Source organism: Emys orbicularis, chromosome 1 (genome assembly GCF_028017835.1).
Source record: "Emys orbicularis isolate rEmyOrb1 chromosome 1, rEmyOrb1.hap1, whole genome shotgun sequence".
NCBI lineage: Eukaryota > Metazoa > Chordata > Testudines > Emydidae > Emys > Emys orbicularis.
Genome location: NC_088683.1, coordinates 85,492 through 109,188, shown reverse-complemented (window position 1 = coordinate 109,188; position 23,697 = coordinate 85,492). Strand labels below are relative to the sequence as shown.

Here is a 23,697-nt window from a genome sequence, read left to right as displayed (position 1 = left end):
ACCCTAACAAACCATTGACAGGAATCTCAGAAGCTGAGGAGAATGTGGGCAGATAATCTGGGCTCAAAGGGAAGGGTAGAGGTAGGTGTTCATAGGTATTGTACAGATAGAAGGGCAGAAATAGTGGTATTACTTCCACAGCAGAATCTCAAGAGAAGGGTACCCCACAAACTCCAGAGTGATGGGAAGCAGAAGGAACCAGCCACTGGAAGATGTAACAAACCCTTTCCCATACAGCCTGTTATTTCATCTCACCATTTCTTCTAAAAATATACTCCTAGATTCCAAGAGTCATCTCCAACCCACCCATAGAAAGCCATGGGCCACCCATCTCATCAAAGCTGCACTACCACACTATCAGAATTGTGACTGTTTTCAGCCTACACTCTCAGATACTCATTTAGCTTAAAGCAAGATCCATCAGATTCCTCCAGATGGGTATGTGCTCTGCACTCCTCCAGTGACATCTGTGAAAGTCTCCTCTCTATTTGGGAGTCACTACCTTATTTATTCCTGTATATGATCACACATTATTTTATAGCACCCAGGAGTATGCTAGGTGCACACTGCCTTGAAACACAAAATTCATTCCAACAGACTTGGACATAGGCATTATAAATATCAACAGAATTAGAGAACTCTAATAAATCAAAAGCATTAACCTAAATACAATATACGCTAAATTCCAAACTCTGTATCCTGGCCTCCCATGTGATCTGATCATCCTCACATTCGCCCTATCCTTTCCTTGTCCAAGCCCCCAAGTTCTCTCCTTCTGCCATCCTGATCTTTACTTAGATTATCTTCTCCAATCACTATTTGCTATCACAAAGATAAAACCTGTGATTTAATCATTCCAGCAGGTTGGCCCACTAGTTTGGGAATCTTTTTTACTCTTTGCTCACAGGCTGAAATTTAAATTGTTTCTCTTGCCCTCAGAATTAAATTCCAATTATAGTTTCTGGAAAGGATTAGAGAGCAGTTCTGTAATCCTCAGCAGGGAGCGCTGATTAATCCAGTAATCATGGGTGTGTTTATTAGCTGAAAATAGGCAGAAGGAAGTGCAATTATACCATTTTCAGCCTTCAGCCCCTCCAAGGCTGCAGTGGGTAGGAGTAAAGTCCTCTTCTCATCCTCCTGCTCCACCACATTTTTCTTCGGAGGTATTTCATTCTGCTCAGAGACTGGCTGAAGAGAAGAAAGACAGAAAGTTACCAACAATTTTCCCACAGGTATTAGCCCTCGTTCTTTCAGTTACACTTTCGACAAATCCATTAGTTACTTCTAAATTCCCCCGACTGACCCATACTAGTTTACTCCCTTTGCAGGCAGTTTCATAAAACATCTGCCCAGACTGGAGAAGTTTGCAAACAGACCCTGTATTAACCTTCTCAGCCAATTTGATCAAGAGAAGGTATTTCCATATTCTGCACTATCTTTTTGATTCTTAGGATATGAGAGAGTTTTAGGTTACAATTACCTTTAGAGATTGTACCTGCTCCTCTGATTGAGAGACCTGCATCACTAGTTCAGACTTTAACAATTTTAGCTCAGTCTGGCAATGGACGAACTCCTCAGATTTTTGCATGAGCTCATCTAAAAGAAAAAGTTAAACATAAGTATACACATCTCTGCTTGCGTGTCTGAGTCGATCTACTTTAGATGTATGCACACTGGAATATGGAACCTTTCACCTCTCAGTCACTGCTTCTACTCTGGCCCCAACCGGTAGCTGCAGGAAGTCCATATCACCTGACAGTTCTATGTGAAATAAATGAATCTAGTTCCAGTTCTTAGTGGATACGAGAGACCATCACAGAAAATACCACAATAGTTTGCCAACCAAAGGATCAGGGAATGTCCTCTCAATAGAGAAGCGCAGGACTGAACAGACAAGGAGATGGAACATTCCTCTTTAGAGGATTTAGACACATTGTCAAGGAAGATTGCAGAGTGGATATAAGTATAAGTCTGTACTATCTAGCTAGACGTTTCACCCACGCTCACTCATTGCCATGGACAGAAGGGAAAATTATGATCATCTTGTCTGATCTCCTGCATAGCAAAAACATTTTTTTTCCAATCAAGCAATTCCTGCATCAAGCCCATAATCGCCAGTTGGGCTAAAGTAGATATCTTTAGAAATATATATTTAATCTTGATTTTAAATGATTTCAAGTGATGGGGAAATCTAGCACATCCCTAGGTAAGTTGTACCAGCAGTTCATTACCCTCACTGTTAAAATACATACTTCATTTCTAGTCTGAATTTGTCTAGTTTCAATTTACAGCCATGGGATCTTGTTCTGCCCTTGTCTACTAGATGAAAAAGCCCTCTACTATCAGAAATCGTCTCCTAATGTAGGTACCATGCTCATGTCACCCCTTAACTTTTTCTTGGATAAACTAAATAGATTGAGCTTCTCTAGTCTCTCATTGTAAACCAGGTTTTTCTTGGGATGTCACCAATGTGAAATCTAGTCAATTTAAACAATGAGTTAAAAGTAGTTTCAAGTATTATCCATCTCCCTCAGTCCCACTGCCATTTTTGTTGTTTTAGCATTACATTTTCCCATATTTCCAAAAAGAGTAACTGACTGTTCCAGGAAAACAATAAAACTGACTACACAAAATAAAAACATTGGGGGAAAAAAAAATTTGAAAATAAACTACAGCTCTTAAAGGCTGAAACGAGACTAAGGATTCCCATTAGCCTGGGAGCCAGGAAAGGTTTATTCTTCCTCTTGTCATATAAGATATTACCCAACCTTTGCTAGAGAATTGCCATTAAAAAAAGCACATCAATCGGAACCACACAGAGAGGCTCCCGAGGTGCTGACTCGATCCAATTGCTACGCTTGCTGACCTTGCAGGTGTTGTATGGTAGCAGAGTTTTCAGTAGACTGCACCAGCAGCCGATCAATATCCCGCAGCAGCTGATCATTCTGAGCTATGACGGCATCGTGGCTAGTTCGCAGCTCTTGCTCAGCCATCTGGAGGCAAGCAATATGCAGCTTTTGCTCTTCTACCTCCAGCTTGTGTTTCTGGTCCTGAGCTCTACATTCAGATTCCAGTTCAGCCCGAGTTCTTCCTGCCTGCTCCAGCTGCTCTGAGAGATACTGCACCTCCTCCTGTAAGCGATGGAAGGACAGCTTCTTCTCAGCCAATTCCAGCTCCATCTTCTCCACGAGGCTTCGAGACTCCTCTCTCTCTGCATCCAACATGTTCTTTAAGGAGCTCAGCTCTGCCTCCATCCTCTGACACTGGTCCAAGAGGGTCTGGAAAAGGAGATGGGGAGGGACTCAACCAGAAGGGAAAACAAATTGATTCCTGCTTCAGTCCCTAAGGCACTGGGCAAAAATGGGCCCATGCTAAGTACACAACTTAAACAAGAGGCAATTTCAACTAGCCAAGTGACAAGACATGAGAGGAAAAGAACAACACATGATGGGGATTTCTAAACCTCCACAGGAAGAAACACTGCTGAGAGACATCAGAACTCTGAACTAGCGTGAAGAAAAAGAGAAATTGTAAGCTGGAATTAACATCCAACACATTCTCCTTCTAGGACACTCCAGCACAGAGAACATAACCTCTGTTTAAACAGAAAGGCTAGATAATTGCTTGCTTAGAATTGCTGTTCTCTGAAGATATATGTGCAACCGATTCCCAGCCCTAGCAAAAAGCCAGGTGGAAACAACTCAAAAATCAAAGTTCTAAGGCATTCGGGGCAGCAGGAGTGATTCTTGCTTGCCCTGACTCCCAAGCACCAGACTAGCATGACTGGCACTGCAATGACCTTTGTATCACAAATGCCAGCTCCTTTGGCATGAGAGGTAGGCATTGCATAGGTACAGGTTTGTCAGTGAGGAAACATTGGGAGACATAACCTACTCTCAGACAGTAGGGCCAATGTACTACTCAGAGAGCTCAGCCCCCACAGTTCTGTGAACAACTCTGCCCCAGCAGGAACAAGAACCTTCCACACACCTCCCTTAAACTTAGGATGACTTGGATGAATGGGAAGGAGGGGACTGAACTGGTGGAAGCAAACAAAATAACTTTCTCTCTCCATGAAGTTTCCCTTGCCTGAAATATCATTATCCTACCAGTGCTTCAGGAAAAAAACATGATAGAGGAGAACTGAATTTCTAATGTAAAAACTATGCAAAACCAATCCTTTCTGGCCTCTTTAAAAGAGAAGCACAATGGCACAAAAAACAATTTTTTCTTTTTGCGTTACTTTAATTTTGTCCCCTAAATTACATAATAAAGACACACAGACTGCAAATCCTATATTAGTCAAACACCTTTCACACACTGCAAGAGCCACTAAAATAGGCAATAACCCTATTCACCTTCTTAAGTCTTTAAGAAAGTAGAAAGAAACTGGCTCAGCTCTGAGTCAGGTAAGCACTTACATGCTTGAGTTTGAGGCAGTTCACTTATGAGCCAGTCTCTTTCTAGTCCCCCAAAACTTTAAGATGAATAAAGGTCAGATCCTACCTGCTACTGGAGTTCCTATAAGCTTCCCATGGCTGGCAGGAGAAGCTGGAAGTGGCCAAATCCTGCACAGTTCCTAAAAACTGTTTAAAAAAAAAAAAAAAACCATGGAGGTGGTAATATTACTTATTCCCCAAAAGCCCCAGCGCATTCATAACAAGAATTGGTGTTGCTCAAAATATTGGGACCTCTGAGTTCAAAGCCCAGTCAGCTGGTGACACTGGAGGAGACAATGTTAGAGAAAAGGATGCTTTTGCCTGGAACTAGACATTCTGAGGATTCTACAGCAAGCATAAAAATGAGTCAGGTGGCCCCATACCCGAAGGTAACAGGACTCAACAACTCAGTCACAGAGCTGTGCCAGCAATTCTGGTCAGAAAAGATTGCTATTTAAGGCACTAAGGGTCACCACACCCCCAATGCAGCGCCAAAACCAAAAATGCACTCTCTTCAGGAGCTGGCAGCTTTGAACTTTGAGCTCAAGGAATTCTCAGCTTCTCTCATGCTAAAGACATGGCCCCTGTAGTAGGGAGCTATGTCAGGTGCTAGGCTTTTGACGAGACAATTGCACCTGTTAACAGTAAAGGAACACAAGAGAATAGAGCACGGCTATAGTACATTGAAAGCATGAGGAGGTACCTTGTTCTGTTCTTCCGCACCATGTAACTCCCGCTGCAGCAGTTCCACCACCTGAGTTCGTCCTAGCAGAGCCGCTTCCTGTTCCTCCAGCTTTCTCTGCAGTGTCCTCAGATTCTATGTGAGACACACAAAGTGCTGCATCATCTACATCAGAAGCTGAGAGGACAGTAGCAGCCCAAAGCACAGGAGGGCTAGTTACACAGGAGGATCCCATCCCAGCCATACCCCAAACTCTATGTATCTTAGGTACTTATATAGCTCCCATTACTTTAGTATCTGAGCACTCATACTCGTCAGCGTATTTATCCTGCCAACACCCCTGTAAGGTAGGGAAATATTATTATTCCCATTTCTACAGACCCGGAACTGAGGCACAGAGACACTAGTGATTTACCCCATAGTCACACAGGAAGTCTGTGATAGAGCAGGGAACTGAACCCAGGTTTCCCAAGTCTCAGGATAGCATCCTAAATCACCGAACCACCTTCCTCTCAACTCCCACCGAGTTCCTTTGTTTGCCTGCACACATCCCTGAGTCGCAAATCCCACTCAACTCATGCAATTTCCCCTTCTCGTGTTCTACAAAAAGCAGGGGGCTGTCAAACCCATCAAACACACCTGCTCCATCTCAGCTTCCAGATCTGATCGGGCCACTACCTGGTGTAATTCAGCATGGTGTTGGTGAACCTGCTCTTCTAGGAGAGCATCCTTCTCACGAATCACGTCCTGTAGGGAGCTCAGCTGTAAGCCATAGTACATAGCATGAGAAATGTCACTTGGCTAACGGAGAAACAAGGTAGAAATTCCAAAGACAGTACAAAGGATTGAGGCCCATTCATAGAATCATAGAATATCAGGGTTGGAAGGGACCTCAGGAGGTCATCTAGTCCAACCCCCTGCTCAAAGCAGGACCAATTCCCAACTAAATCATCCCAGCCAGGGCTTTGTCAAGCCGGGCCTTAAAAACCTCCAAAGAAGGAGACTCCACCACCTCCCTAGGTAACACATTCCAGTGCTTCACCACCCTCCTAGTGAAAAAGTTTTTCCTAATATCCAACCTAGTCCTCCCCCACTGCAACTTGAGACCATTGCTCCTTGTTCTGTCATCTGCCATCACTGAGAACAGCCGAGCTCCATCCTCTTTGGAACCCCCCCTCAGGTAGTTGAAAGCAGCTATCAAATCCCCCCTCATTCTTCTCTTCTGCAGACTAAACAATCCCAGTTCCCTCAGCCTCTCCTCATAAGTCATGTGCTCCAGACCCCTAATCATTTTTGTTGCCCTCCGCTGGACTCTTTCCAATTTTTCCACATCCTTCTTGTAGTGTGGGGCCCAAAACTGGACACAGTATTCCAGATGAGGCCTCACCAATGTCGAATAAAGGGGAACGATCACGTTCCTCGATCTGCTGGCAATGCCCCTACTTATACAGCCCAAAATGCCGTTAGCCTTCTTGGCAACAAGAGCACACTGTTGACTCATATCCAGCTTCTCGTCCACTATGACCCCTAGGTCCTTTTCTGCAGAACTGCTACCCAGCCATTCGGTCCCTAGTCTGTAGCAGTGCATGGGATTCTTCCGTCCTAAGTGCAGGACTCTGCACTTGTCCTTGTTGAACCTCATCAGGTTTTTTTTTGGCCCAATCCTCTAATTTGTCTAGGTCCCTCTGTATCCGATCCCTACCCTCTAGTGTATCTACCACACCTCCCAGTTTAGTGTCATCTGCAAACTTGCTGAGAGTGCAGTCCACACCATCCTCCAGATCCAAATAAAAGATATTTAAACAAAATATCTTTGTTTAAAGATATTAAACAAAACCGGCCCCAGGACCGACCCTTGGGGCACTCCGCTTGAAACCGGCTGCCAACTAGACATGGAGCCATTGATCACTACCCGTTGAGCCCGACGATCTAGCCAGCTTTCTATCCACCTTACAGTCCATTCATCCAGCCCATACTTCTTTAACTTGGCGGCAAGAATACTGTGGGAGACCGTATCAAAAGCTTTGCTAAAGTCAAGGAATAACACATCCACTGCTTTCCCCTCATCCACAGAGCCAGTTATCTCATCATAGAAGGCAATTAGGTTAGTCAGGCATGACTTGCCCTTGGTGAATCCATGCTGACTGTTCCTGATCACTTTCCTCTCCTCTAAGTGTTTCATAATTGATTCCTTGAGGACCTGCTCCATGATTTTTCCAGGGACTGAGGTGAGGCTGACTGGTCTTTAGTTCCCCGGATCCTCCTTCTTCCCTTTTTTAAAGATGGGCACTACATTAGCCTTTTTCCAGTCATCCGGGACCTCCCCCGATCGCCATGAGTTTTCAAAAATAATGGCTAATGGCTCTGCAATCTCATCCACCAACTCCTTTAGCACCCTCGGATGCAGCGCATCCGGCCCCATGGACTTGTGCACGTCCAGTTTTTCTAAATAGTCCCGAGCCACTTCTTTCTCCACAGAGGGCTGGTCACCTTCTCCCCATACTGTGCTGCTCAGTGCAGTAGTCTGGGAGCTGACCTTGTTTGTGAAGACAGAGGCAAAAAAATCATTGAGTACATTAGCTTTTTCCACATCTTCGGTCACTAGGTTGCCTCCCTCATTCAGTAAGAGGCCCACACTTTCCTTGACTTTCTTCTTGTTGCTAACATACCTGAAGAAACCCTTCTTGTTACTCTTAACATCTCTTGCTAGCTGCAACTCCAAGTGTGATTTGGCCTTCCTGATTTCACTCCTGCATGCCTGAGCAATATTTTTATACACCTCCCTGGTCATTTGTCCATTCTGGGGGTGTCAGGCACACAGACCATCAGGAGTTTTTCATCGTACTTTTTGTGGCGTGTGTTACGTCTGAGAATAGAGTTGAACTAGAAGCCAAGATGTCCTGAGTAGTACAAGCCTCTGTGATAGCCATGCCAACTCAAAGAGATGATTTCACATATGCTTACATATTTACTGACAACATTTCAGACTCTGGAAGTGCAAAAAGTGCAGATTACATTTTACATATACCCAGTGTCTAGAAAGCTACAATTTCCATGCAATTACAGAAACATACAGTTTCTGTTGTTGGACTTGTGTTGAATGTCACAATCCATCATTTTAGTCATCAAAATCAAAAGCTTGCAAGTCTAGCTAATATTGTAAAGATTGGTATTAAAAGGCACTATATAAAACAACCTAACAAAACATCACAGTGCTCACTCCCCTAGTTGGGACAATAGTCTTCTAACTTACTTTGCGATTTCTTACTCACCTTTCACTATGAAGTCACTGATTGTTACCAGCAGACAGTAAATATATCAATGGCTAGAAATCCATCTCCATACCTGGGCTGCTTGCTTGGCCTGAGTATCTGTCAGGCTCTCTCTAGTTGCAGCCAGCTGCTCCATCAGGTTCCTGACAGTCTCCTCCTGCTCCTGGAGTTTCTGTCTGAGTGCTTCAGCCTCCTCTCTCTGCTCTTCATTGGTCCTCTGATTATTCTGAAGCTGCAAGTGGAGAGGAGAAATCAGAAAAGTAGATATTAGTGAATTATATTAGACAGTCTCAACCAGAGTGCAGCATGCTGTACTGTTATTAGAATCATAGGGTTAGAAGGGATAGCAAGGGTCATCTAGTATAACCCCCTGCCGAGATTTAGGATTTGTTGTGTCTAAACCATCCAAGACAGATGGCTATACAGCCTCCTTTTGAAACCCTCCAGTGAAGGAGCTTCCACAAACTCCATAGGCAGTCTGTTCCATTGTCCTACTGCTCTTACAGTTAGAAAGTTTTTCCTGAGATTTAATCTAAATCTGCTATGCTCAAGTTTGAACCAACAGCCTCTTGTCGTGCCCTCTGTGGCATCAGAGAACAACTTTTCTCCATCTTTTTATGGCAGCCTTTCAAGTATTTGAAGACTGCTATGTCCCCTCCTTAATCTCCTCTTTTCCAAACAAAATATACCCAGTTCCTTCAGCCTTTGCTCATATGGCTTGCACTCCATCCCTTTGATTATCTTTGTCACTCGCCTCTGGATCCTCTCCAGTTTCTCTACATCCTTTCTATACATTGGTGACCAAAAGTGGACACACTACTCCAGCTGAGGCCTACCCAGCGCCAAGCAGAGCAGTACTATCACCTCCCATGATTTGCATTCTATGCCTCGGTTAATGCAACCTAAAATTGCATTTTTTTTTCTTGTAACAGCATCGCACTGTTGACTCATGTTGAGGTTGTGATCTACCACAAGTCCCAGACCCTTCCCAGCAGTGCTACTGCCAATCCAGTTATCGCCCATTCTGTATTTGTGCATTTGATTTTTTTCTTCCTTAAGTGTAATACCTTACATTGGTCTTTGTTGAATTACATTTTGTTTTCTATAGCCCAGTTCTCCAATTTATCAAGATCACTTTGAATTTTAGCTCTATCGTCCAAAGTATTGGCAACCCACCCTAGCTTTGTGTCACAGAATCATAGGAAGGCAAGGGACTTCAAGAGATCTTCTAGTCCAGTCCCCTGCACTCAAGGCAGGACTAAGTATTATCTAGTGCTTAACTACCCTAACAGTGAGGACGTTTTTCCTAATGACCAAACTAAACCGCCCTAGTTGCAATTTAAGTCCATTGCTTCTTGTCCTATCCTCAAGGTTAAGGAGAACAATTTCTCTCCCTCCTCCTGGTAACAACTTTTCTGTACTTGAAAACTGTTATGTCCACCCTCAGTCTTCTCTTTTCCAGACTAAACAAACCCACTTTTTTCAATCTTTCCTCATAGGCATGTTTTCTAGATCTTTAATAATTTTTGTTGCTCTTCTCTGGACTTTTTCCAATTTGTCTACATCTTTCCTGAAATGTGGCACCCAGAATTGGACACAATACTCCAGTTGAGGCCTAATCAGTGCGGAGTAGAGCGGAAGAATTACTTCTCATGTCTTGCTTACAATACTCCTGCTAATACTTCCCAGAATGATGTTTGCTTTTTTTTTTTTTCCCCCCCACTGTTGACTCATATTTAGCATGCGATCCAATATGATCCTCAGATCCCTTTCTGCAGTACTTCTTCCTAGGCAGTCATTTCCCATTTTGTATGTGTGCAACTGACTGTTCCTTCCTAAGTGGAGTACTTTGCATTTGTCCTTATTGAATTTCATCCTATTTACTTCAGACCATTTCTCCAGTTTGTCCAGATCATTTTGAGTTTTAATCCTCTCCTCCAAAGCACTTGCAACCCCTCCCCAGCTCTGTGCCATTATCTAAATCATTACGGTATTGAATAGATCCGAACCCAGAAATGATCCCTGTGGGACCCCCTTGATATCCTCTTCCAGATTATCTGTGGACCACTGATAACTACTCTCTGGGAATCAGGGTTTGAATTCTCAAGGATTATTTCCCAGAGACCGCCCATACCTCTTGGCTTCAGCCCCGCGGTGTACGGGGAGATTTTGGCAAACCAGTAAAGTGCCTGAAACCACTATAGCTTACTGCTAAAAGCAGCCTAGTCAGCAATCTCAGTTTGACCAAGGCAGGAGGGGAGGGCGTTTGGGGTGCCACAGAAAGGGCAGCTTGACCCCGCGTCCTACCTGATAAGAATAGTGTTGAAGTTGCTGATACGTGCATTTTAGAAAAGCAGGATGTGCCCCAGGAATGTCTGCAGCCTTGAGGTCCCAATAAACACTGGAAAAACCCACACCTGGCTAATCAATAATCAGAAGGAACTTCTTGCTTGACCATTGAAACTGCTTACTTAAGTTTTCTTTAAGGGACATGTCATTCTATTACTAATGTATAGAAAAGGGGAAAAAGTTTGAGGTAGTTGGACTCCTTTGGGACTCGTTTGGACTCTCCCCTCTAGATACATCTTGTGGTCCCCACCAGCAGACGGAAGATTTGGCCACCGGAAGCCTGCTGCTGTGTCACTCGAGAGCCACACTCAGCTTTGGTAATTATCAAGGATTGGGGGTGTTTTACTAACCTGTTGAGGATGTGTGTAAGTGCTTGAGACTAAGTAAAGTTTAGCTTTAAGTGAAAGCAGTCTTGTGTTGTCCTGTTTATGCCAGCCATCTATCGGTTGGACGGCTGTGTCTCCCCTGATTTATTTCCTGACACCACCTCGCACAGAGTAAAAGTTACCAAGAGCTTTGGGTTGAAAGAACCCCGGGTAACAGCGGGAGGCGCCAGGACTCCTGTGGGTTTAAAAATATTTACCGGAACTCTCCTCCGGTGGGTTCCAGCTGAATTTAATCCCTGCTAGGAACAGTTTTCCAACCAGTTATGCACCCACCATATAGTAGCTCCATCTAGGTTGTATTTCCCTAGTTTGTGTATGAGAAGGTCATGTGTGATAGTATCAAAAGCCTTACCAAAGTCAAAATATACCACATCTGCCGCTTCCACAAGGCTTGCTACCCTGTGTCAAAGAAAGCTACTAGGTTGCTTTGATATAATTTGTTCTTGACAAATCCATGCTGTTACCCAGAAGATAATAAGGTGATAAGTGTCTGCAAATTGATTGCTTAATTATTTGCTCCATTATCTTTCTTGGTACTGAAGTTAAGCTGACTGGTCTGTAATTCCCCGGGTTGTTCTTCTTCCCCTCTTTATAGATTAGGGGTATATTTGCCCTTTTCCAGTCCTCTGGAATATCACCCATCTTCCACAGAACTAAAAATTAATGGTAGCTTAGGTACCAATGATCAGGACTTGATCACATTTATAATGTGTAAATAAAATAAAGTCCAGATCAGTGTAGCAGGGTGGTCACCCCACTCCGGCTCGGAAAGGGGTAAAAGCCAGCCCTTTTAGAGATGGCTGGGGCTGAAAGCAGCCAAGGGAGGGTGATTGGGTAGGCAGCCGCAGGTGTGGCCACACCCAATTAGGGTCCAGCTGGCCCTGATAAAAGGGCTGGGAGCTAAGCAGGGGGAGTCTCACTCCAGTGGTGGAGTGGGAAGGACCTGGCTGCTGGCTAGAGAAGGGTATCTCAAACAGAATAGTGCTGGGGAAGGACAGGCAGAGCTGGGGAGCTCTGGCCAGGCGAGTCCCCAGGCTGAGGCTGGGCTAAAAGGGCCTGTGGTGGTACTGAGGCTGCAGTGGTGCAACCAGGCCAAGAAACGGCAGGAGGTCCAAGCCCCCTTACCAATGATGAGCAGCCATTTCAGACTACAGTTTGCCCCGAGAAAAGGGAATAGATGAAGACTGGCAGTCGGTCACTGAGGCAAGGTGGGCTTCAGCGAATTGGGGTTCCCCAGGGAGAGGAGAATCCCTTAGTGTGGGGGCACTGCTGCGGTGCAGTACCCCAGAGAAGGGGCACCGCGGGCCGGGAGGGACATGGGGCCTGAACTAAAGGGTGGTACCTGAAGAAAGGAAGAAGCAGGCAGCAGCAAGGGAGACACTGGCCAGCAGGAGGCGCCCCGATCCTGGAAGAGCTAATTCTCAGACCAACCAGCAGGAGGAGCCGCGCCAGTGAGTGCTCTGCCATGCTACATATGGTGGAGAATGCAGGTATAATCGGTCACCCCGGATACAAGGGGAAGGAGGAGGACTGGGAATAATTGCCTGGAGGGAACTAGAGATAGGGACGATGGATCCTGGTTACATGGGTGTTCTTTGCTGAGGGTTCCTGCGCCGTTCCAGGCTGGGCTCTAGGGTCAGGTCCCCGGAGGAAAGGGGCAGTCTGACCGCACGAGAAGCTTGAGAGACTTGTGCATGAGGTTTGGGAGGCTCACCAGAGGCATTATGAGGCGCAGTGAGCCCTGCAGGAACAGTTGGGGTGGCTGGCAGAGGAACAATGGGCCCTGGTAAAACTCCTCAGAAGGGGTTTTGGAGGAGCCGTGGAGAAGGGCGTGAGAAGCCAAGTGCCAGGGCCAGGAGGCTTGTGGCGGAGCGCAAGGCTTGCTACACCTGCAGGTAGTGTAAATATTTAAAAAGGGATTTTCCCTACTGGAATGAGGGCAGGGCATCTCACCCAGAGCAGGGAAAGGGGCAAGTCCTTAAGACAGCCCGCCTGGTGAGGAGAACCAGGGGGCAACGGACATGTTGGGCCTGTGGATGAAAAGGACATCTGCAGGGGGAATGCCCAGGCAGGTGAGCCCTAGCAAGAAGGGGGGACCTGGGACAGACTCTGAGCGGCTCAAGGCAGCAAAGGGGCGGAGAGTCTGCTTTGGCTGCCGTGAGCAGGGCCATATAAAGAGAGACTGCCCCCTCACGGGAGGGTGGCTGAGGAAGAAGGGGCTGGAGGACCAAGAAGGGTCGAAGACAAGCAGGAGGGATGCTGCGGTGATGGCGGTAGACCTGCCTAGGAGCCATCCAAGAAGGACGGATGAAAAGGAGACTGGGACAGAGTGGGCCCAGCAAGAGGCCGGGACTCAGACTGCCACGGAGCAGGCCACAACATGGACCCAGACCCTCAAGGAAGAGGTGTCGGGGGACTCTGGCCTGCGTGCGTGACTGGAGGCTGAAGAGCAGGCCTGCCGTGAAGCGGAGGCGAATGCCAAGGACATGGCCAGGGAATGGGAGGCAGCGGTAGCTGAACAAGAACGTCTGCGTAAGCAGCTGGCCGAAGCCGAGAAGAGGTGAGCACGCCCGGAGGGGCATCCCTCTGGACTGGCGTTAATGTGACTTTATGTTTATTAACAGGCCCAGATCGTGGCAGGTGGAACTCACCAGATCGAGGCTCCTTTGCACCTGCTCACGAGAGCTGCCTTTGATGAGCCAGTCGTCGAGATATGGGAAAATCTGGACCCCTCGACATCTCAGGTAAGTGGCCACTGGCGTCATGCATTTTGTGAACACCTTGGAGCCAAAGACAGGCTAAAGGGCAGCGCCATGAACTGGGAATGGCGTCCGCCCACCATGAAGCGGAGGAAACACCTGTGACCTGGGAATATGGCAATGTGGAAATAAGCATCCCGTAAGTTGAGAGCAGCGTACCAGTCTCCAAGATCCAGGGAGGGGATGATGGAGGCCAGTGAAACCATGCGAAAAAAACGGTTACTCACCTTCTTGTAACTGTTGTTCTTCGAGCTGTGTTGTTCATGTCCATTCCAAGCAGGTGTGTGCGCGCCGCGTGCATGCCAGCCGGAAGATTTTCCCTTAGCAGCGTCCGTAGGGTCGGCCCGGGCACCCCCTGGAGTGGCGCCCTATATAGGGTCCCGCCAACCCTCCACCCCCTCAGTTCCTTCTTGCCGGCACTCCGACAGTGGGGCAGAAGGGTGAGTATTGGAATGGACATGAACACCACATCTCGAAGAACAACAGTTACGAGAAAGTGAGTAACCGTTTTTTCTTCTTCCAGTGATTGTTCATGTCCATTCCAAGCAGGTGACTCACAAGCCTGAATTTAGGCAGTGGGGTCAGAGTTTACTGCAGATTGGAGCACTGCGCGGCTGAAGGCTGCATCATCTCTAGCCTGATGCGTGATGGCGTAATGCAACGTTAAAGTATGGATTGAAGACCATGTGGCAGCTGTGCATATTTCCTGTGTTGTTGGGACTTGAGCCAGGAATGACGCGGAAGAGGCCTGTGCCCTTGTGGAGTGGGCTGTGATCGGCAGGGCAGGCACCTTAGCCTGATTGTAGCATTCACGGATGCAGGCCGTGATCCAGGAGGAGATACACTGTGACGAGACAGGTAGCCCTTTCATCCTGTCGGCCACAGCAACAAAAAGTTGGACTGATTTCCTGAATGGCCTGGTTCTTTCGATATAAAATGCTAGGGCCCTGCGAACGTCCAGGGAATGCAGCCTACTCTCCCTGCTGGAAGAATGTGGTTTGGGATAGAACACAGGGAGAAAAATGTCCTGGCCCATGTGGAATTGGGAGACCACCTTAGGGAGGAACGCCGGGTGTGGCCCAAGTTGGACCTTGTGAAAAACGGTGTATGGAGGCCCGGACGTCAGTGCTCTGAGCTCCGAGACCCTCCTGGCCGAGGTGATAGCCACAAGGAATGCGACCTTATAGGAGAGACACAGTAGTGAGCACGTAGCAAGGGGCTCGAAAGGGGGCCCTGTGAGGGCAGAGAGAACCAAATTAAGGTCCCAGGCCGGGACAGGTTGTCGCGTATGCAGGAAGAGTCTATCCAGGCCCTTGAGGAAGTGGCTGACCAGTGGGTTAGCGAAGACTGAAACTCTGTCAGCTCCTGGGTGGAACGCAGAGATGGCAGCCAAGTGGACCTGGACCAAGGAGAGGGAAAGTCCCTGCTGTTTCAGATGGAGTAGGTAGTCTAGAATGAGAGGAATCGGGGCGAGCAACGGAGCTTGACCCTGCTGTTTTGCCCAGATGGAGGAACTTTTCCACTTGGCCGTGTATGTGGCCCTGGTGGAGGGCTTCCTGTTACCAAGAAGGACTTGCCTAACCTGTTGTGAGCACTGCATTTCCACCAGGTTCAGCCATGGAGCAGCCAGGCTGTGAGGTGGAGCGACTCCAGGTTTGGGTGAGGGAGGCAACCTTGATCCGGTGTGATCAGGTCCGGGAGCAGGGGCAACGCGAAGGGCGCCTGTACGAACATCTGCAGTAGCGACGTGAACCAGTGCTGGCGCGGCCACGCCGGCACTATCAGTATGACTCGAGCACAATCTCTGCGAATCTTGAGGAGTACCCTGTGGACCATCAGAATCGGAGGGAAGGCGTAGAGGAGGTCCCCTTCCCACGAGAGGAGGAAGGCATCCGTGAGCGATCCTGGGCTGCGCCCCATGAGAGAGCAGAACCATTGGCACTTCCTGTTGTGCTGCGAGGCGAACAGGTCTATCTGGGGATAGCCCCAGAAGATTGAACGTACCACATCACGGCGAAGAGACCACTCGTGACCGTTGAACAAGCAGCTGAGGGTGTCCGCCAGACTGTTTTGCACCCCTAGGAGGTAGGATGCCGTCAGGTGGATTGAATTCTGTACGCAAAAGTCCCATAACACGAGGGCTTCCCGGCACAGGGGAGAGGAGCGTGCACCCCCGTTTGTTGATATAGAACATCGCCGAGGTATTGTCCGTGAGGACCACTACATACCTGCCTGTCAATTGGGATTTGAAAGTCTGGCAGGCAAGGTGCACGGCCTGCAGCTCCCTGATGTTGATGTGCAAGGAGAGGCCCTCCGGGGACCATAGGCCCTGGGTCCTGAGATTCCCCAGATGCGCCCCCCCATCCCAGATCCGAGGCGTCTGTTACCAGGGATAGGGATGGTTGGGGGCTGACGAAAGGCACTCCTGCGCAGACCTGTCGCGGGTTGAGCCACCACTGGAGGGAGTCCAGCACTGCTTGGGGAAGCGTTACCACAGAGTCCAGTGCGCCTCTGGCTGGTCGGTACACGGTCGCTAGCCAGGACTGAAGAGGGCGCAGCCTGAGCCTGGCGTGATTCACCACATAGGTGCATGCAGCCATATGCCCCAGTAACTTGAGGCAATTCCTTGCCGTAGTGGTCGGGAAGCGCCGGAGACCAAGGATGATGTCAGACACAGACCGAAATCTGGACTCTGGGAGGTACGCTCTGGCTTACATTGAGTCCAGGACTGCCTCTATGAACTCCATCCTCTGGACGGGAGACAGGGTAGATTTGGCCTCGTTTATCAGGAGGCCAAGCTCGAGGAAGGTCTGTCTGGGAAAAGCCACCTGAGCCTCCACCTGGTCTTTGGAATGGCCCTTGAGCCAATCATCCAGGTATGGAAACACATGGATTTGCTTGTGCAGGAAAGCCACTACCACCGCCATGCACTCTGTGAAAACACTCGGGGCCGTCGACAGTCCAAACAGCAGGACTGTGAATTGGAGATGGGTGCCGCCCACCACGAACCTGAGGTAACATCTGTGTTGAGTATCAGGGGGTAGCCGTGTTAGTCTGTATCTACAAAAACAACAAGGAGTCTGGTGGCACCTTAAAGACTAACAGATTTATTTGGGGATAAGCTTTCGTGGGTAAAAACCTCACTTCTTCAGATGCATAGAGTGAAAGTTACAGATGCAGGCATTATTGGTGTCAGTATATAATGCCTGAATCTGTAACTTTCACTCTATGCATCTGAAGAAGTGAGGTTTTTACCCACGAAAGCTTATGCCCAAATAAATCTGTTAGTCTTTAAGGTGCCACCAGACTCCTTGTTGCATCTGTGTTGAGGTATTATCGCGATATGGAAAGTCGAGGGCGGCGTACCAGTCTCCTGGATCCATGGAGGGAATGACAGAGGACAGGGAGACCATGCGGAACTTGAGTTTCTTCACAAACTTGTTCAGACGCCGCAAGTCCAGAATGGGTCTGAGGCCCCCTTTCGCCTTCGATATTAGGAAATACCAGGAGTAGAACCCCCTGCCCCATAGCTCCTGGGGAACTTCCTCCACGACGCCTATCGCGAGGAGGGACTGCACTTCCTGGATTAGAAGTTGCTCGTGAGAGGGGTCCCTGAAGAGGGACAGGGAGGGGGGCTGGTGGGGCGGGGGGGGAAGGAAAACTGGATAGAATATCGCCTCTCTACCGTACGGAGCACCCAACTGTCCGATGTGATTCGGGACCAGGCACGGTAGAAGGGGGACAGATGGGACGAAAAGGTAAGGTTGGTAGGATCCAAGGTCCTGACTGGTAGGTCGTCCTCGACCGCACCATCAAATTTGGGGTCTAGGCCCCGATGGAGGCCGCAGTTGTCTGGAGGACGGGTGTTGCCTCCTCCTGCTACTTCTACTTCGCCTGCCCGGGGCCTCCAGGCGGTTTTGGGGCTGGTACGGCCGTTGAGCTGGCTGCGGCCTGAATTGCCTGCGCTGGGTGGCTGGAGTGTGCAGGCCGAGCGAACGCAACGTGGCCCTTGAATCCTTTAGGCTATGGAGCCTTTTGTCCGTTTTCTCGGAAAACAGCGTGGGCCCTTCAAAGGGAAGGTCTTGTATGGTCTGCTGGACCGCATGAGGAAGGCCAGAGACCTGAAGCCAGGACCCCCGCCGCATCACCAGCGTGGCCAGCGTGCAGGAGGCTGCACCCGCCACGTCCAGGGCCGCTTGGAGGGATGCAAGCAAAATCAGCTTCCCTTCCTCCACCAGAGCGGAGAATTCTGATTCCTGGGGAAGGAGTTCAGCGAACTTGGACAAAGCCGAGCACGTGTTATGGCCATACCGGCTAACTATAGCCTGCTGGTTGGCTGTGCGCAGCTGCAGTCCCCCCCATTGAGTAGACCTTCCTACCAAAGAGATCTAGCTTCTTGGCCTTCCCCTGTTCTTTGGCGTAGACCGTTGAAACTCCTGACGTTCCCTTTGGTTGGCCGCATCCACAACCAGAGAGTCCGGGGGAGGGTGAGCATAGAGGTACTCATGGCCCTTGGAAGGCACGAAGTAGCGCCTCTCCGTCTTTTTGACTGGGGTCTGCCATAGGGTGCAGGACGTGTCGGCTATTGTTTTAATCAGCGGTAGGGTGACCCTAGATGGGCCCGAGGGAGCCAGGATGTCCACTACAGGGTCCACATCCACCTCTACCTCCTCAGCCTGAATAGCCAGGCTCTGGGCGGCTCGTTTGAGCAGTTGTTGGAGCACCCAGTTGTCCTCCAGAGCAGGTGCCGCAGAAGTCCCTGCAGCCGCTTCGTCCGGCGAGGAAGAGGAGGAAATCACTTGCAGGGGACCTTCCTCGCTACCCTCAGCTCCTGCGGCACACGGTACTCGGGTTGCATGGCCGGTGCGGATGTAGGAGGCGGCACCGCGACCAGTATCGAGGTCGACGCCGAACGGTGCCTGCGGCGTCGAGGACATGGCCCCCATCGGTGCCGGTGTCTGACGGGGCAGTGCCGGATCCTGTTGAGAAGGAGACACGCTCCTCTTGGACGGCGGTGCTGCTGGTGGAGGTATTTGCACCAGAGCCACTGACATTGAGGAGACCGACACGGACCTGGATCGTGGGCCATGCACTTGGCCCTGGGCCTGATGGTAAGCCCAGGGGGTCCAGAATGGCCACTGGGAGGGCGGTTGCCATTGCTGTTGCCAAGGCGCCGGGTAAGGTCGCTGATTTCTTTGTGAAGCCGACCTCCTGCTCCTTGATCTATTAGAGCGGTAGGAGTCCGCCTCGGACTCCGAGGTTTCCGAGTACGAAGACCAAGGAGGGGCAATACCCACTGTTGCTGGCGAGCAATACCACGAGTCCGGGGAACGGGGTGATCGTTCTCTCTGCGCCGGTGCTGCCGGAGCGGCGCAGGGCGGGGACTGAGGCGTCATTATAGCCAGCTTGCCCCTCGATTGTGGGGAGGCCGGTACCAGGAGGCTTAACAAGTCTGAAGCCGCCTCGAACGCCTCCAGTGTCGATGGAAGGCGCACATCCTCGTGGAGGTCCGGGGACCTGGACCGGTCCGGATTCGACTGTACCCCCACAGGGGCAGGAGTCGACGGAACTTTGGGAGGTGGCGCCTGAGGCGCGGCTTGTCCCACCACACTTGTGGACGCCGCCGGCCTTTTAGGGTCCTGGTGGGGTGATCGATGCCTCACCGGCCTCTTCTTTTTCGCAGGCACCGGAGACGGTGATCGGTGCCACATGGAGGCCGATTTCCTATGTCCCGATTCTCTCTGGTGCCAGGACTTAGAGTTCTTAGATTGGGCCTCCTCTCTGGCTAATGGTGCCGGACCGCTGCGCACCGAGGATGAGGCGCTGGGCGCCGGGTCGGCAGGCTTGGGGTCCGAGTGTGGCCGTAAGGCCGCCTCCATCAGAAGCACTTTAAGTCTTTGCTCTCTGTCCTTGAGAGTCCTGGGACGGAACCCCTTGCAGATGTGGCACTGCTCTCTCCGAGGCACCTCAAGCAGGAAGAGTGCGGGTCACTCTTCGGCATAAACTTCCCGCAGTCCGCACAGAGTTTAAACCCTGGGGACCCAGGCATGCCCCAGAAAGGGGCAAGGGTTACGTTGGGGAGGACCCCCCAACTACTACTAACTTACAACTAACTAACTCTAAAACTATGAGAAAAAAAGAGAACTATATACACAAACAGAGACACTGCTAGCCTTGCTGCGAGAGTGAGCAAAGTTCCAGCTAGCCGTCACAGACGGTAAGAAGGAACTGAGGGGGTGGAGGGTCGGCGGGCCCCTATATAGGGCGCCATGGTGGCGCCACTGCAGGGAGCGCCCGGGCCAACCTTACAGACGCTGCTAAGGGAAAAATCTTCTGGCTGGCGTGCACACACCTGCTTGGAATGGGCATGAACAAGCACTCGAAGAACAACTTCAACTTCTTGAGAGACTTGTTGAGGCAACACAGGTCCAGGATGGGTCTGAGGCCTCCTTTTGCTTTTGGGATTAGGAAGTACCAGGAGTAGAACCCCTTCCCTTTCATGTCCCAAGGGACCTCTATGACGGTGCTCCCCATAAGGCTTTATGGAAATATGCTTATGAATATATATATGACATAACTGGAATATGTTTTATGCTACATATGCCATGTAACAGATCTATATAAAGGTTATGATCTACTGAAAATATTCATCCTATTTGTATGCATGTGTCATTGTTGTATTCGAAGTTATGAATATTGGCTGTATACTTGTGGGGGGGGGGGGGGGAGGAATAGCTCAGTGGTTTGAGCATTGGCCTGCTAAACCCAGGGTTGTGAGTTCAATCCTTGAGGGGGCCACTTAGGGATTTGGGGCAAAATCAGTACTTGGTCCTGCTAGTGAAGGCAGGGGGCTGGACTTGATGACCTTTCAAGGTCCCTTCCAGTTCTAGGAGATAGGATATCTCCATTAATTTAATTAATTTAATTTAATTTAATTTAATTTTAAATAACCTTAGTAAGGCATTTGGTCAGCTTCTTTAGAAAGGAATTTGCAAGTTAAGTGCCCAGTCAAGAAGCACTTAACGCACAATGGATCTTGGAAGGCTCCAATCCACATAAGAAGTCTTCCTGGAGACATTCAAGATAGCATGTGGGCGATGGCTGCTGCCTGTAAAAACTGAGTCATGCATGGACATGTGACTTGCCCATGTGACTCCAAAACTCCATTTTGTAGCTGGATTCTACACAGGGGGAGGAAGAGGTGTCCACCTACAAGAGAAAGTCTATTTATACCCCTGGGAGACCCCTCCATTTTGTCTTCAGCTGGCTAAAGAGAGAGCCTCTCCACTCCCAAGGATACCTGAAAGAAACTGGAACAAAGGACAGTAACTACAGGGGATATGAGTGATTGCTGGACCAAGACTAGAAGGATACTAGTCTGTAAAAGGAAGCTTACTGGAATTCCTCCAAGGGTGAGGTTTTTATCTGTATTCAGTTTTCTTACTGTATTAGACATAGACTTGCATTTTCTATTTTATTTTGTTTGGTAATTCACTTTGTTCTGTCTGTTACTACTTAGAACCACTTAAATCCTACTTTCCGTATTTAATAAAATCACTTTTTACTTATTAATTAACCCAGAGTATGTATTAATACCTGGGGGGGCAAACAGCTGTGCATATCTCTCTATCAGTGTTATAGAGGGTGAACAATTTATGAGTTTACCCTGTATAAGCTTTATACAGGATAAAATGGATTTATTTGGGGTTTAGACCCCATTGGGAGTTGGGCATCTGAGTGTTAAAAACAGGAACACTTCTTAAGCTGCTTTCAGTTTAAGCCTACCGCTGTTAGGGGACATGGTTCCCCTATGCTTCCACCCATGAAACTATGATGCTTATATGTCGAATTTCCCACAATGAGATATGAAAAAAACACATCAGCCTTTGTGGAGTTTCTACCTAACCCATCAGCTAGGGGTTGGCTAATTTATCTCTATTTTTTTATCCAGTCTAATGTAACTGTGGATATTCTTGTACACGTCTATAATCCTTTATTAATCTTAAACATTTGGCCTCAATCTTGTGGCAACGAGTTCCATAAGTTAACTATGAGCTAGTAAAAACAAAAAAACAAAAAAACCCACTTCTAATCAGTTTAAATGTATTGCCTTTCAATTGCATTGATGTCCCCTTGCTCTTACATCTCTGTCAACACTGCCTCCTCTGTTCCTATTTGATGGAAACCTGTAGCTCAGATGAAAGATACAAAAAGTTTTTTGGCCTAAAGAACAGATTATTCGTGTAGAAATAGCAATAGGGCTCAGATAAGGCATGCAAAGGGAAGCAGGCAGGTAAGTGGCTTGCAGAGATCACAGCTAACCACTCTGAGGGCATCCACACCATGAGGAAGCAGGCCAGACTCTGGCCTCCCACAGAGTATCCATATTCCTGTTGGAGTGTTTCTAATAGCAGGCAGTGTGCCTCTAGGGTCAGGATATTCAGAGAGAAAAAAGGCCATTTAAAAAAAGGATCATGAATAGCAGGAGACATCAGGAACTTAATTAGCACCCAGATTCTCAGTACATGCTAGAGCTTTTCCTAAAGCCATCTCTTTCCCACCTTCCTGTGATGCAGCTGCTCTTCTGGCAGGCTCTTTGCAGGCAACACTGACCCCTGCTCGGTCAGCTCCTCAATGCGTTTATTCAGAGCTGCCAGCTTGGCTTTAGCCTGCAGCTTCAGCTTCTTCAACTTAGTATCTGCAGCCTCCCTCTCTTCCTGTGGAAGAAAAGATGCAAAGACTGTACTCAAGGTTCCATTGCACCATCCACGATGAAATTAATTCGCCCTGAAGCCGCCAGCTTGCAGTGTTAGGGAATGTCAAACAGACATTCACCCATGAAAGCTTATGCTCCAATACATCTGTTAGTCTATAAAGTGCCACAGGACTCTTTTGTTGCTTTAAACAGACTTAAGTGTCTCCACATGAGAAAAGAGACCCCAAAGAAGCCAGAGACTGCACTCCACAGAAAACAGTAATAGCAGCATCTCAGGGTATGTCTACATTGCAATTTAACACCTGTTTGGCCCGTGCCAGCTGACTCCAGCTCACGGGGCTCAGGCTAAGGGGCTGGTTAATTGCGGTATAGACATTTGGGCTTCCAGTGAAGCCTGGGCTCTAGGACCCTGCAATGTGGGAGTGTCCCAGAGCCCAGGATCCAGCCAGAGCCCAAACGTCCACACTGCAATTAACTAGCCCCTTAGCCCAAGCCCCGTGAGTCCAAGTCAGCTGGTATGGGCCAGACCCGGATGTCAAATTTCAATGTAGACATACCTTCAGCCTTACTCCCAGACCCCTGGTGGAAGGAACAGTACCTTGAGTTCAACTTCTTTCTGCTGGAGCTGGGCATCCTTCTCTCGGACCAAATCCTTCAGCTGGACAGCCAGCTGCTCTGTGTGGGCCAGACGCTCCAGTATATCCTTGGGCATCTCCTCCCTGCTCTCCATTCCTGGCTCTGACACCTAGAGAAGGTCAAACGGACACTCTGAAAAAGTAACTCACTAAAACTAATTCCAAGACCACAGCATAGTGCCCAGAGAGAGACCTGCAACTCTGTTTTTGTGTTACAGCCTAGCCTAAATGCAGCTCCTCACAAACTTTCCATTTAGTCTAATGAACTAGGTCTGACCAGCTGAAATCACGAGGAAAGTTCCAGATACTCTCAAAGAATATTAAAAGGAGCATCTCTGCTGTAACAGGACATCAGCAAACTTGAAAGACTTTACACAGCAGAGATACCACTGCTCCCTATGCCATCCACTGCTCCTACAGCCAGAGTGCAACATGAGAGCAGGTCCCCATGTGATTCAG

The 23,697-nt window shown here is 48.7% G+C and overlaps 1 protein-coding gene across 1 annotated transcript in view; it reads right to left on the bottom strand.

Annotated features, from left to right (window-relative positions):
- GOLGB1 (golgin B1) overlaps positions 1–23,697 on the bottom strand; it is a 108,875-nt gene that overhangs the window by 72,850 nt on the left and 12,328 nt on the right. Inside the window, exons 3-10 of the mRNA XM_065400653.1 lie at positions 23,202–23,348; positions 22,449–22,604; positions 8,467–8,625; positions 5,761–5,883; positions 5,143–5,256; positions 2,867–3,278; positions 1,481–1,596; positions 1,074–1,188 (exon numbers count right to left, since the gene is read on the bottom strand). Of these exons, the coding sequence (XP_065256725.1) occupies positions 1,074–1,188; positions 1,481–1,596; positions 2,867–3,278; positions 5,143–5,256; positions 5,761–5,883; positions 8,467–8,625; positions 22,449–22,604; positions 23,202–23,348 (1,342 nt within the window). The remainder of the gene's footprint in view (positions 1–1,073; positions 1,189–1,480; positions 1,597–2,866; positions 3,279–5,142; positions 5,257–5,760; positions 5,884–8,466; positions 8,626–22,448; positions 22,605–23,201; positions 23,349–23,697) is intronic.